The 15,541-nt window shown below is 37.2% G+C and overlaps 1 protein-coding gene across 3 annotated transcripts in view; it reads left to right on the forward strand.

Moving 5' to 3' along the window:
* The window catches only part of REXO5 (RNA exonuclease 5), a 52,723-nt gene that overhangs the window by 5,388 nt on the left and 31,794 nt on the right, over positions 1-15,541 (forward strand). For all 3 annotated transcript variants that reach the window (XM_043455997.1, XM_043456000.1, XM_043455998.1), the window contains exons 3-6: positions 1,475-1,587; positions 2,529-2,655; positions 3,765-3,861; positions 7,098-7,241. In XM_043455997.1, the coding sequence (XP_043311932.1) occupies positions 1,475-1,587; positions 2,529-2,655; positions 3,765-3,861; positions 7,098-7,241 (481 nt within the window). The remainder of the gene's footprint in view (positions 1-1,474; positions 1,588-2,528; positions 2,656-3,764; positions 3,862-7,097; positions 7,242-15,541) is intronic.

Genomic DNA, 15,541 nt, shown 5'->3' on the forward strand with positions numbered 1-15,541 from the left:
TTTCTTTATTTGTAAAATGGGGATAATAGTAGTGCCCACTTACAAAGAATTAAATGATTTAATAGATGTGGGTAAGAAGTGGGTAAGTGCTCAGCATTAGCTTTAGTCACATGGGAAAATAGCAATAATAATAATATCTGATGTTTACTTATCTTAGGGTATGTTGGGCACTGGCTTCAGTACATTACTCTTGCCTCAGTACATTACCTTGTTGGTTTTCCCAATAATCTCATAAGGTAGAATTATAATTATTCTGTAAATGAAAAAGCCTTAGTCTTAGGTCAAAGTATTTGTCCCTAACCTCTTAACATCTTACGGCACTTAGGATGGTAGAGCTTGGTATTTGACCTTAGGTAGTGATAACTCCGGAGAAGGCAATGGCACCCCACTCCAGTACTCTTGCCTGGAAAATCCCATGGGCAGAGGAGCCTGGTAGGCTGCAGTTCATGGGGTCGCGAAGAGTCTGATATGACTGAGTGACTTCACTTTCACTTTTCACTTTCATGCATTGGAGAAGGAAATGGCAGCCCACTCCAGTGTTCTTGCCTGGAGAATCCCAGGGACAGTGGAGCCCGGTGGGCTGCTGTCTATGGGGTCGCACAGAGTTGAACATGACTGAAGCAACTTAGCAGCAGCAGCAGCACCAGCAGCAGTGGAACTCTAGGGCTTGAACTCTGAGGCCACTCAGACCAAAAGGAAAATGATATGAGTTGTATTTGAATTGTATAAGTACATGAATTGTACAAGTACAGGTGACTTATTTTCACCTACCTCTTGTCAGTTTTACCCTTCTCTGTTACCTGACTCTTTTTTAACAAGCATGAATTACTTTGATAACTTTATGTAAGTACAAAGCTGCTTTAAGGAGAGGCCTAAAGTCTGACTCACTTGCTTAGGCCACACTGATCTATGATCTGACTTCAACTTCACTTTCCTCTCATATCTCCATTGCTCTGCGAAACATGCAGTCTTGACTCCAGCCAAACCAAACTACGTATTTAGGCACAATGTTTCCTCCTACCTGGCTGACTCATTATTTTCAAGGTCCAGTTCCATTATTTTCTTCTCAGTTATGCTATCTCTAAAATTCTCCAACCCCCCGACAGTTAGTTTTAGTCTCTTTGCTCCTTTATCTTTAGAACAGCACCTACATGTTAAACAGGAATTACCTGTTTCTGCATTTTTTCACCCTGGTAGAATGGGCTTCTTAAGAGCATATTTTATTCATCCTGCTATCCCTAGCACATAACAAGTTAGGGATATCTATAATTAAGGTTCTGTATCAGTGTTTATTAAATATCTTATTAATGTCATATCACAGGTTGTTTTAGACCTTCATTTCTAATTAATTAGAACCCTCCTTATGTTTATATTATGGTAAAATAATCAGAAACTAGAATATTTAAAAATTTGCCTTGTTTTTATTGCTGTTATTTATGATCATAATCTGTTATGCCCTGATTTACTTTTGCAGAAAGCTCGATTATCTACCATTTTATTTGCTGAAAACTGTGAAATAACCCATGGCCAGCTATGTGAATTGCTGAAGTATGCAGTTCTGGGCAAATCCAGTTTTCCTAAACCCAGGTATGAGATGAACTTTAAAGATGGATATAGACCTGAGGTTTCAAATTTGTATCTAGGGAACCATATCTGCCTGACATTTTTTATTTGTCATCCAGAATGTCCTAATTTTTTAAACAAAATTACTAACAATTTAAATTGGAAATTCCTTTATAAAAATCCATATTTCTTCAAAAAATTCTGGCAACTGTCCCTATGAATAGTGGCCCCTTATTTTAGATGTATACTTCAATGTCCCACCTGGCCTGCTTCCCTTATTTATAGTATCTGTCTGGCTGCTATAGGTATTTTAGTTTGTAACCTCTGATGGAGACCTGATTGAAATAACATCATATATTAAGAATTCCAATCTTTTTTCTTTTTTATAAATCAAGGGCAAAGAGAATATGACTGTTCTGGTATCCTTAGTGCCATTATTAAATGTCTAATGAAAATTGTGTTCGTGTATGTACCAATAGAGAGGTTTTCAGATGTATACTTCTGTCTGGGGGTGGGGTAGCTAAATATGTCAAAAACCCTCTCTGCGTTAACAGATCCTGCCATTGCTCTGTCACTTTATCTAAAATTGGCTTTCTTGAAGCCAGTCATGTGCTTACTTGTTCAGAAAGGATTGTAGAGCAGATTGGGATGTTGAAGATAAGCCTTTGTAAATTGAGCTTAATTAGTTCCAGTTTAAAACAAATCTTAATAGGATTTTGGATTTGAATTCATTGTGTTTCACTTTGTATTCTACTTGATTTGAATGAAATAAATAATTACCTCAAGAGATCTTTGTTTAAATTCTGTGCTGTAATAGCTGTTCTCCATTTCCAGGCAGTCAGTGAGCAGTGATAAACTCTGATAGCTGTTGCTCAGTGCTTTTTTCCACACTTCCCTTCTGAATGCCTGTAACTGACTTAAAAGTTTCAGTCTTAGCTGTATTTATTGGTTTGATTTTTCAACAGCTGGTGCCAGCTTTTTCACCAAAACCACCTGAACAATGTGGTGGTTTTTATACTGCAGGGATTGAGTCAGCTACACTTTTACAAGTTCTATTTGGAATTTGGATTTCTCCGAAAGGCATTCAAACATGTAAGTCAAGAAAACTTTTTATTTGGACTTGATTCAGGTTCTCACACATCAAGACTAGTGCATATATTTCAAATTGTGCTGCTTGGCAGCCTGATTGAACAAGAAGTAGAAGTTGTAGAAAGCTAAAAAGGTTTCGATTGATACCTTGTGTTGGGATTAGATTTGTCTCTGATAGTTTTCTTTTGGTAATCTAGGCAAAATCTCAGATTGCAATCTATAGTTACCAGGCTGTAATCTATAGTTCCCAGATTGTAGTTGACATTGTCACATTTTATTTGGGCATTGGTGTTTTTAAAAATTGTAAAATTTACATAAAGTCCATGTTTTTTGGCCTCTCTTGACAATATCACAAGATTGAGTTCCCTTAAAACAGTATCTGGAGCTGAATAGCAGCTCTCCCCTTTAGAAAGGGCATGTACTCTTCATTTTCCCATAGCTTGCTCCATTCTTTATCAGACTGTTTCATCCATTTACCCTTGAGAGCATTTGAATTTGTTAGCCCTAACCTAATTCTCCTTGGGTCTTCATTTTCTTTTCTGCTTTAATTTATTGAATACTACCTATGTGCTCAGCCCTTTATCACTCATACTTAGCATGCATCATCTTTAATTCTCACAATAGTCTTATAAGAGATACTTTTTAAAATTCCCATTTTATTCATAAGGAAATTGAGTAATGCATCCAAGTTACAGCTAGCCAAGTGGTCTATCTGGAATTTAAGCCCAGGTGAGCCTGAGGCTTGAACTCTCGATCACTGCTTTTTCTTTTTTTTCTTGTCATTTTTACCTGGCATGTTATCCACTAAAGTAATGGATATGAAAGTGCTTTGAAAAATAAAGGGTACTTTTCTTTTCTGAGTTACACATTTTTTAAATGTTTGTTTCTTTAGTATAATGTGTAGTCAGGAAAGCAAAGAAAATTGCTAGGGTAGGATAAATGGTGCTTCACTTATTCAGTCACTTTTACACATTAAGGAAACAGTTCTCATCTTACAATGCAAACAGTTAAGGTCCAGATTTTTCATAGCACTGAGCTGATAAAGTCTAGATCTTTGACAGTATTTTAACTGCTTTCAAACATTTTTGTAAAAGCCTGTTATGTATTTTCAGAAATTCCGCTTGCCTCCCCCTTCATCTGATTTCCTAGCTGATATCATCGGGCTGCAAAAGAAACAAATAATTGAGAATCTGCCCAAAGCAATGGAAGGTATGATTATGACTCTGGTTTGATGATCTGCTTATATGGATATGCTTTGTTGTTGTTTAGTCACTAAGTCATGTCCAATTCTTTGCCACTCCATAGACTGTAGCCCACCAGGCTCCTCTGTCCATGGGATTTCTCAGGAACACTGGAGTGGGTTGCCATTTCCTTCTCTAGGGGGATCTTCCCGACCCAGGGATTGAACCCCCCGACTCCTGCCACATCTCATGCATTGCAGGCAGATTCATTGCTGCTAAGCCACCGGAGAAGCCCTTGGATATGCTTACAATTAGGTTTATCAGTCAAGTTTATTTTTGCAAACAACAAAACTCAATTCCAATTAAATTAAGCAGAAAAGCAATTTTGTGTGTGTGTGTTTTTAAGGAAAAAGAAAAGTATATTCCCTGGTTATCACTGACAGTGGACTTCTTATGAATTACTGTGAATCATTTTTAAACTGTCACTAGGTCTTTGTACACACAAGTGTACAAATGGGAAGGAAAAGCTTACCTCTTACTAAGGTAGGGGATGCTCACTAATACTACTCACAGTCGGGAATAGGCAAGTTTAGATGCTGGCCAGCTAAAGTATAAACATCGAAAATAGCAGTGTTTTTCAGACTGGGTTGTGTCTCATTAGCAAGTTATAGCTGACCTTGTCTTTTGAGGGACAAGGAGGTGAGTGATGGAATAGACCTTAACAGTTCATTGCAGATAGTAAGGTAAGTATTGTTCAATAATGCTTTTTGTATGTGTATTCAGAAATAATTAAATTATTGAATAGTTGCACTGAGGGAACATGAAAAAGTGGTGAGGAAAAACCAATGATTCCTTTCCATATTCTCCGTGACTGTGTTTCTTATTATCTTCTATCTCAAAGCATCTAACTTCCTATCTTTGCATTGTTCCCCTTTCCTTCTTTCCAATAGATGTCCATATCAGACCTGCAACTTCATTTAATTTGACATCCACTGTGTTTTGACATATTTGAGTGAATCACAGAGTAGTCATTATGAGAGTCAAAACTCATGTAAAAGCATTGAGTTGTAAAAGAAAGGATGTAATCTGAAAAAAGAAATTGATGTGACTGAAGAATACGAATTGTTGAGGGTGATTAGGGGTGGAGATGGAATAAGAGGGGATATAGTAGTGAGAGATGAGGCTTAGAGGTAGGTTTAAACTTTGTTTTGCAGGCTGTAAATGCCATGCTAAGAATTTTGGGTTTATTCTGTAAGCATTGAGGAACTAGAGGGTAATAGCTAATTCTCTGTCCTAAAGATTTTGCTTCAGTTTCCCAACTTCAATATCACAGTCCCTAAGTTATAGTCCATTAGACCATAGCACTTTGATCTTTCTTTACTTCAGTCTTTCTTTGAAATATTCATCTATTCTTTTCCAGTTTACCCACCTCTTCTGTGGCTAACTCCTGCATCTTTAGCTTTGATGTCCCAAATTCCAGGCCTACATTTTCTCAGCTGCCTGCTGGTTGTTGGTACCTCGATACTACATTGTACCTTCAATCATAGCATAATTAAAAGCATTTTTTTTCATCCTTAAATAATAGACTTCCACCTTCAAATCCTCTTTTCTGTTAGTATTGTTTTTCTCTAAGACACCAGTTTTGAATTTTAGAATTTCTTTTCTTTTGGCTCCCCATACCCAATCTGCATGACTCATTCCCTTTGCTATTAAGAATCTCTATTCAAATGTTACTTTATAAGAGAGACCTTCCCTGATTATAAAATATATGACATTAACCCTTTTCCTGCCCTAGCACTCCCTTTCCTCCTTTACTTTTCTCCATAGTCCTTATCCTCACTTGATATATTATGTGTTTGTTTATTGTCCATCTTCCCAACTAGAATTTAGGAGAATTTATTGATTTTGTTCATTGGGGAATCTACTGGGTAGAGCAATGCCAGGCATATAATAAGTCCTCAGTAAATATTTGGTTGACTGAACTGAATTATTCTGTCACTATGCTTTATCAGTTTTTCTTCTGTAATGTTTCTTCTATCCTTTTTCTTCCATCCCTTCACCATCATAATCCAGACTTTTTTTTTTTTGCCAAAATTATTGCGGAGTCATTTTTCTCTCTACTACATTTTCTATATATCTTTGAGATTGATCTTTCTTAAAGTAGTGTTTGGTTATGCCACTTCCCTTCTCAGGAGCTTTCTGTTGCTCCGTAAGTCCAAACTCTTGAGCCTGAAATTCATACTGGTCTACAGTTCACTTTTTTCCTCTTCTTTCAACTTGTTTCTTATACTGCTCTTCTACAAAGACCTTTTTTCCTTCCTGACTTGTCTAGTCATTACCCTACCAAGTTTGATTTGTACATTTCTCTTACTTGGAATGCCCTCTTTTCTTATTTCTGATACTTTGGCTCTGTGGGTTGCCAGGACCAGTTACTCATTTAGGCCACCTTAAGGGAGAGGGTATTATTTGAAGGATGCCTATGGACTAGAAAGACATCAAGAATCTAAGTGCCTCTGGTGAATACCTTTTCTTTATCCCCCTTTTTTTTTCTTTATCCTTTTCATGGCATCTTAGCTTCTTTGTTTTCTGTTCTAACTGATCTGTTCTCTGTATTTCTACTTCAGGTTTGGAAGCAAAAAAGCTGATCAGCTTAGCTAATACCCTTGTCCCTTTTGAGCATGGCAAGGAATATCAAGTTACTGGTCAGTTTATAGTTGGCTCCCTCGTTAGCCAGGTCCCCACTCTTAATCCAATCAGTAACTGCTGCTTCTTAAAGAACAGGCTCGTGTTTGAGCAAGTGGTTAGGGGCGCAGTAGATTTATTAGGAGTAGCAGACACTGTAACAGACTAGTTTCAGTTCAGTTTAGTTGCTCAGTCATGTCTGACTCTTTGCATCCCCATGGACTGCAGTATGCTAGGCTTCCCTGTTTGTCATTAACAGGCTACTTTAATACAGCAAATATCTGAATTTTGCTCTTTAAGACTAGACTCAGCTAGTCTTTTCCTCTCTTGAACCGTTTCTGACTATCTCAGCCAGTGTGTTCTCCCTTTCCATTTTATAGCTTTTATTGTTACAACCCATTTGAGACTTAACTTTTGCTTTGTGCTCCTATAAATATATTAGAGTGCAGATTCCTTTAAAGTTGGGACTGGCCTTATAAACCTTTTGATCTTCACCATGTTTACCCTGTACAGCATTAAAAGACATGTCCTCTGAGGTCTTATAAACACTTCATAACATATATGTGTTTGTCTTTGTTTCAGGGTCTTTACCTTCTGCCAGCTCAAAAGTTAGCATCAACTTGCAGAAAGACCCCATCATTCAAAAGTATGGCTCTAAGAAAGTGGGCTTGACTAGATGCCTTCTCACAAAGGAGGAAATGAAAACATATCACTTTCCATTACAAGGTTGGTATAGATTTTATCCTATGTTAGCAACAATGGAAGAATGTCAGTTTGCTTAAAAATATTACTGTGGAAAGTTCGTTTTTATGGACTGCTTTCCAAGTGACTTATTCCATCCTCTATTAAAGAGGAAATACTTTAAGTGCAGGAGAAGGAAATGGCAACCCACTCCAGTATTCTTGCCTGGAGAATCCCATGGATGGAAGAGCCTGGTGGGCTACAGTCCACGGGGTTGCAAAGAGTCGGACATGACTGAGCGACTTGACTCACTCACTCACTCATTTTAAGTGCAATGTTTCCTAAAGTGTAGGATGTATACTGTGGCTGATCTTAGGTAGTACATGAACATGACCTTAAATAACATTGAAATATTTTGTGGGAATAAAAAAAATTCCTTTTTTATTTTTCTTTCATTCCTTCTTAGTATATTGAAGTCAATATGTCTTTAACATTTTAACACTTCTGTAGTACTTCTGAGAAAGGCAATGCCAAAAAATGCTTGAACTACCGCACAATTGCACTCATCTCACACGCTAGTAAAGTAATGCTCAAAATTCTCCAAGCCAGACTTCAGCAATACGTGAAATGTGAACTTCCAGATGTTCAAGCTGGTTTTAGAAAAGGCAGAGGAACCAGAGATCAAATTGCCAACATCTGCTGGATCATTGAAAAAGCAAGAGAGTTCCAGAAAAACATCTATTTCTGCTTTATTGACTATGCCAAAGGCTTTGACTGTGTGAATCACAATAAACTGTGGAAAATTCTAAAAGAGATGGGAATACCAGATATCTGACCTGTCTCTTGAGAAACCTGTATGCAGGTCAGGAAGCAACAGTTAGAACTGGACATGGAATAATAGACTGATTCCAAATAGGAAAAGGAGTATGTCAAGGCTGTATATTGTCACCCTGCTTATTTAACTTATATGCAGAGTACATCATGAGAAACGCTGGGTTGGATGAAGTACAAGCTGGAATCAAGATTGCGGGAGAAATATCAATAACCTCAGATATGCAGATGACACCACCCTTAATGGCAGAAAGTGAAGAGGAACTGAAAAGCCTCTTGATGAAAGTGAAGGAGGAGAGTGAAAAAGTTGGCTTAAAGCTCAACATTCAGAAAACTAAGATCATGGCATCTGATTCCATCACTTCATGGCAAATAGATGTGGAAACAGTGTCCAACTTTATTTTTGGGGGCTCCAAAATCACTGCAGATGGTGATTGCAGCCATGAAATTAAAAGACGTTTATTCCTTGGAAGGAAAGTTATGACCAACCTAGAAAGCATATTTAAAAGCAGAGACATTACTTTGCCAACAAAGGTCCATCTAGTCAAGACTATGGTTTTTCTAGTAGTCATGTATGGATGTGAGAGTTGGATGGTGAAGAAAGCTGAACGCAGAAGAATTGATGCTTTTGAACTGTGGTGTTGGAGAAGACTCTTGAGAGTCCCTTGGACTGCAAGGAGATCCAACCAGTCCATCCTAAAGGAGATCAGTTCATTGGAAGGACTGATGCTGAAGCTGAAACTCTAATACTTTGGCCACCTCATGCGAAGACCTGACTCATTGGAAAAGACCCTAATGCTGGGAAGGATTGGGGGCAGGAGAAGGGAACGACAGAGGATGAGATGGCTGGATGGCATCACCAACTCGATGGACATGGGTTTGGGGTAGACTCCGGGAATTGGTGATGGACAGGGAGGCCTGGTGTGCTGTGATTCACGGGGTCCCAAAGAGTTGGACACGACTGAGCGACGGAACTGAACTGAACTGAGTACTTCTAATCTTCCTCCCACCCACCCACACCTCCATTTTCTTTAATAAATAGGTCTAGGCTCAGAGCCTTGGTCAGTTATGTAGTAAGACTTTAATAAAAATTATTTTATTTATTACCTCTTAATCACAGAAGTGATGTTAAAATTCCTTAAAAAAAAAAAAAGCCCTATTGAGATATAATTAACCTACCATACAGTGCACCCATTTAAAGTATATAATTTCAATAGTTTTTAGTATGTTTACAGATTTTGTCAACTATTGCCACAGTCAGTTTAGAACACTTTAATCACCCCAGAAGAAACCTTGTACTATCATTTCCTACAATGCCTTTAGCCCAAGGCAACTACTAATTACTCTGTTAATAGATTTACCTATTGTAAATATAAATGGAATCACACAGTATGTGGTCTTTTGTAACTGGCTTTTTTAGCTTAGCATAAAATTTTCATGGTTTATCCATGTTGTAGCATGTATTATTATGTTATTTATTTTTGTTCTAATGATATTCCATGTATTTTTATACATTTTATTTATCCAGTCATCAGTTAATGATATTTGAGTTGTTTATACTTTGGGGCTGTTGTGAATAATGCTACATCCAGATGAAAGTTTTTGCATGGGTATATGTTTTCATTTTTCTTAAGTATGTACCAAAGGGTATATACCTACCAAATCCTATAGTAACTCTATGTTTATCCTTTTAATGAACTACTATACTGTCTTTTTTTTCCTTTTTTGAAAATTTTAAATAATTTACTTATTTATTTATTTAAATTGGAGGCTAATTACTTTACAATATTGTGGTGGTTTTTGCCAAACATCAACGTGAATCAGCCATGGGTGAACATGTGTTCCCCCCATCCTGAACCCCCCTCACACCTCCCTCCCCACCCCATCACTCTGTGTTGACCCAGCTTTGAGTGCCCTGCTTCTTGCATGGAACTTGCACCGGTGATCTGTTTTATATATGGTAATATACATTTTTCAATGTTATTCTCTCAAATTATCCCACCTTCACCTTCTCCCACATAGTCCAAATGTCTGTTCTTTACATCTGTGTCTCTTTTGCTGTCTTGCAGATAGGGTCGTCATTACCATCTTTGTAAATTCCATATATATGCCATATAAATTCCATATATACAGTGTTAATATATTGTATTCGTGTTTCTGTTTCTGACTTACTTCACTATAATAGGCTCCAGTTTCATCCACCTCATTAGAACTGACTCAACTGTGTTCTTTTTTTTTAATAGCTGAGTAATATTCCATTGTGTATATGTACCACAACTTCCTTATCCATTCTCTGCCGATGGACATCTAGGTTGCTTCCATGTCCTAGCTATTGTAAACAGTGCTGCAGTGAACATTGGGGTACATGTGTTTCTTTCAGTTCTGGTTTCTTAGGTGTGTATGCCCAGCAGTGGAATTGCTGGGTCATATGGGAGTTCTGTTTCCAGTTTTTTAAGGAAATCTCCACACTGTTCTCCATAGTGGCTGTACTAGTTTGTATTCCCACCAACAGTGTAAAAAGGTTCCCTTTCTCCACACCCTCTCCAGCATTATTGTTTGTAGACTGCCAGGGTCCAGCCCCAGCAGGATCCAGGGGAACCCTCAGAATGAACGGCGTTGGTGAATGAGAGAGAGAGAGAGACCAGACCAGGATATGCAGCAGAGTCTGGCAGTTGCTTTATTTTTCACCATTGCCTTTATACCCTAAGTTGGTACATTTCTAAGGGGCAGATAAGCATACAGACTTAGTTTAACATTACATCAGCTTGTCCTTCATGAAACCAGGTGTTCTCTGTATATTTTTGTTTATGAGAGTCTTTTCCCATAGATTTTTTTGTGCATTATCTTCTGGCCTTGAGCTTAGCAGAAAACAGAAAAGTGGCAGTCTCATGATACAGCAGGTTGCAGCAGCAACATTTTATGTTAACATAAAAGTCAGTCTTTTTGCAGAAGTTCTCAGCTAAATTTATCTAAAAAGTTTAGCACACAAAGACTCTGCGGCTCTGGTGAGGGAGCCCCTGTTTAGCACTCGTGGTTAAAATTAACAATTATCTTATTGTTTTTACACTAGGGCTAAACTCTTATTTTTCTATATCTCCAACTATATTAACAATAGTTTCCACTGCACAACCTCAGCACATTAACATCAATCAAACGTTGATCTAATAACCACTTTTAAAACAATATTTTTTTGTATTCTCTAATAGGGCTTCCTCACCCCACAAAGGGCTCTGTGCCTATTAGGGCCCTTTTTGTGATTAATCTCTATGTATAATATCTTTTGGCTTTCAGGCTTGTTGACAATTTATGGCTTGCACCTGGTATAACTTTAAGCAACTTCAGTAGCCGACCCTGTCTTTTTTGTGGTTAATCTATTTTCTTTCTATTAGGTGTCATCTCCCTGGGAACTAGATAGGATTACATTTTTACAGAACAGAAATGCAAAGGATTGCAAAAACAGATATGGCACAAAACAGGCTCTTAGTCTAAAAGTTAATTACCTGCAAGAAGTCACCAGCTAATCTCTATCTAAAGTATTTTTTATTAGGCACATTTGTGGCTATTTTATTTGTGGAGCTTTTCTCACCCTGCGGAGGGACCTATGCTTAATGGTGTCTTTTGTTAGCGTACTATGCTTAGGACGTTTAGAACAATCATGAGCATTTTTTGCATTGGGAGCACACATTTATCAAACAAGCCAGAATGCCAGCAAAAGGGTTTGAATTGAAGCATTTCCTTCATCCCTGGCCCCTTCATAGCATAGCAGCGTCCAGGAGATTTATTAGTTAGGGTTTTAAGTTGGTCCTCATTCAGTGAAAGAGGAGCAGGAGAGCTCTCGGCAGGCAACACAAGAATGTGCAACAGGGCAAATAAGAACAACAGCAGAAAAGGGGGGAGGATACAGGGTGGGGTAGAGGCCGAGGCCAACCTGGAGTGTCCCTTATCCTAGACAGCCTTGCCTGTCAGGTTTTTTCCTCGTGACCTCATCATGGATGGGGTCCCGGATGGCCTTGCCTGCCCGGTATTTTCTTCATGACCTCGTCACAGGCGGGACCTCCCATAATGGCTCCCGGCAGTAGACTTTTTGATGGCAGCCATTCTGACCCATATAAGATGGTACCTCATTGTGGTTTTGATTTGCATTTCTCTAGTAACGAGTGATGTTGAACATATTTTCATATTTTTATTTTTGTTAGCTATCTGTATGTCTTCTTTGGAGAAATGTCTATTCAGTTCTTTGGCCCACTTTTTGATTGGGTCATTTGTTTTTCTGGTATTGAGCTGGATGAACTGCTTATATGTTTTAAAGATTAATTCTTTGTTGTTTCATTTGCTGTTATTTTCTGCCATTCTGAAGACTGCCTTTTCACCTTGCCTATAGCTTCCTTCATTGTGCAAAAGCATTAAAGTTTAATTAGGTCCCATTGGTTGTTTTTTGTTTTTATTCCCATTATTTTGGGAGGTGGATCATAGAGAATCATGCTGTGATTTATGTCAGTGTTCTGCCTATGTTTTCCTCCCAGAGCTTTATAGTTTCTGGTCTTACATGTAGATCTTTGATCCATTTTGAATTTATCTTTGTGTATGGTGTTAGAAAGTGTTCTAGTTTCATTCTTTTACATGTAGTTGACCAGTTTTCCCAGTACTACTTGTTAAAGAGATTGTCTTTTCTCCATTGTATATTTTGCCTCCTTTATCAAAGATAAGGTGTCCATAGGTGTGTGGATTTATCTCTGGGCTTTCTGTTTTGTTCCATTGGTCTATATTTCTGTCTTTGTGCCAGTACCATACTGTCTTGATGACTATAGCTTTGTAGTATAGTCTGAAGTCAGGCAAGTTGATTCCTCCAGTTCCATTCTTCTTTCTCAAGATTGCTTTGGCTATTTGAAGTTTTTTTGTGTTTCCATACAAATTGTGAGATTATTTGTTTTGGTTCTGTGAAAAATACCATTGGTAGCTTGATAGGGATTGCATTTAATCTGTAGATTAATTTGGGTAGTAAACTCATTTTCACTATATTGATTCTTCCAATCCACGAACATGGTATATTTCTCCATCTATTTGTGTCATCTTTGATTTCTTTCATCATTGTTTTATAGTTTTTTGTATATAGGTCTTTTGTTTCTTTAGGTAGATTTATTCCTAAGTATTTTATTCTTTTCATTGCAGTGGTGAATGGGATTGTTTTCTTAATTTCTCTTTTTGTTTATTCATTGTTAGTGTATAGGAATGCAAGAGATTTTTGTGTGTTAATGTTATATCCTGCAACTTTACTATATCATTGATTAGCTCTAGTAATTTTTTTGGTGGTATCTTCAGGGTTTTCTATGTAGAGGATCATGTCATCTGCAAACAGTGAGTTTTACTTCTTTTCCATTTTGGATTCCTTTTATTTCTTTTTCTTCTCTGATTGCTGTGGCTAGGGCTTCTGAAACTATGTTGAATAGTAGTGGTGAGAGTGGTGAGCAAGACTTGTCTTGCTCCTAATTTTAGAGGAAATGCTTTCAATTTTTGCCATTGAGGATAACATTTACTGTGGGTTTGTCATATATGGCTTTTATTATGTTGAGGTATGTTCCTTCTATGCCTGCTTTCTGGAGAATTTTTATCATAAATGGGTGTTGAATTTTGTCAACAGCTTTCTCTGTGTCTATTGAGATAATCATATGGTTTTTATCTTTCATTTCATTAATATGGTTTATCACATTGATTGATTTGTGAATATTGAAGAATCCTTGCATCTCTGGGATAAAACCCACTTGGTCATGATGAGTGATCTTTTTAATATGTTGTTGGATTCTGTTTGCTAGAATTTTGTTGAGGATTTTTGTATCTATGTTCATCAGTGATATTGAGCTGTAGATTTCTTTTTCTGTGTCATCTTTGTCTGTTTTTGGTATTAGGGTGATGGTGGCCTCATAGAATGAGTTTGGGAATTTACCTTCCTCTGCAATTGTCTGGAAGAGTTTGAGTAGGATAGGTTTTAGCACTTCTGTAATTTTTTGGTGGAATTCACCTGTGAAGCCATCTGGTCCTGGGCTTTTGTTTGTTGGAAGATTTTTTTATTACAGTTTTGATTTCCATGCTTGTGTTGGGTCTGTTAAGATCTCTCTTTCTTCCTGGTTCAGTTTTGGAAGGTTATACTTTTCTAAGAATTTGTCCATCTCTTCCAAGTTGTCCGTTTTATTGGCATATAATTACTCATGGTAGTCTCTTATGATCTTTTGTATTTCTGTGTTGTCTGTTGTGATTCTTCATTTTCATTTCTAAGTTTATTGATTTGATTCTTCTCTTTTTCTTGATGAGTCTGGCTAACGGTCTATTTATCTTCTCAAAGAACCGGCTTTTAGTTTTGTTGATCTTTGCTATAGTCTCCTTTGTTTCTTTTCCATTTATTTCTGCTCTGATTTTTATGATTTCTTTCCTTCTACTAACTTTGGGGTTCTTCTTTTCTTCTTTTTCTAGTTGCTTTAGGTGTAAAGTTAGGTTGTTTATTTGATGTTTCTCTTCTTTTTTGTGGTAGGCTTCTATTGCTATGAACCTTCCTCTTAGCACTGCTTTTTCTGAATCCCATAGGTTTTGGGTTGTTGTGTTTTCATTTTCATTTGTTTCTATGCATATTTTGATTTCCTTTTTGATTTCTTCCATGATCTGTTGGTATGCAAAAGTGTGTTGTTTAGCCTCCATATCTTTATATTTTTAATAGTTTTTTCTTGTAGTTGAGATCTAATCCTACTGCATTGTGATCAGAAAAGATGCTTGAAATGATTTCAAGTTTTTAAAATTTACCAAGGCTAGATTTATGGCCCAGGATGTGATCTATCCTGGCGAATGTTCTGTGTGCACTTGAGAAAAAGGTGAAATTCATTATTTTGGGGTGTAATGCCTTATAGATATCAATTAGGTCTAACTGGTCTATTGTATTATTTAAAGCTCGTGTTTCCTGGCTAATTTTCTGTTGGTTGATCTATCCATAGGTGTGAGTGGGGTAGTAAAGTCCCCCACTATTATTGTGTCACTGTTAATTTCCCATTTCATACTCATCATCATTTGTCTTATGTATTGAGGTACTCCTATATTGGTTGCATATATATTTATGATTGTTATATCTTCTTCTTGGATTGATCCTTTGATCATTATGTAGTGTCCTTCTTTGTCTCTTATCATGGTCTTTATTTCAAGGTCTATTTTATCTGATATGAGTATTGCTACTCCTGCTTTCTTTTAGTCTCCACTTGTATGAAATAACTTCTTCCAGCCCTTCACTTTCAGTCTGTATGTGTCCCTTGGTTTGAGGTGGGTTTCTTGTAGACAGCATATATAAGGGGTCTTGTTTTTGTATCCATTTAGCCAGTCTTTGTCTTTTGGTTGGAGCATTTAACCCATTTACATTTAACATAATTATTGATAAGTATGATCCCATTACCATTTACTTTGTTGTTTTGGGTTCATTTTTATAAACCTTTTCTGAGTTTCCTGTCTAGAGAAGATACTTTAACTTTTGTTGAAGAGCT

The sequence above is a fragment of the Cervus canadensis genome, chromosome 32, assembly GCF_019320065.1.
Source record: "Cervus canadensis isolate Bull #8, Minnesota chromosome 32, ASM1932006v1, whole genome shotgun sequence".
NCBI classification, from domain to species: domain Eukaryota; kingdom Metazoa; phylum Chordata; class Mammalia; order Artiodactyla; family Cervidae; genus Cervus; species Cervus canadensis.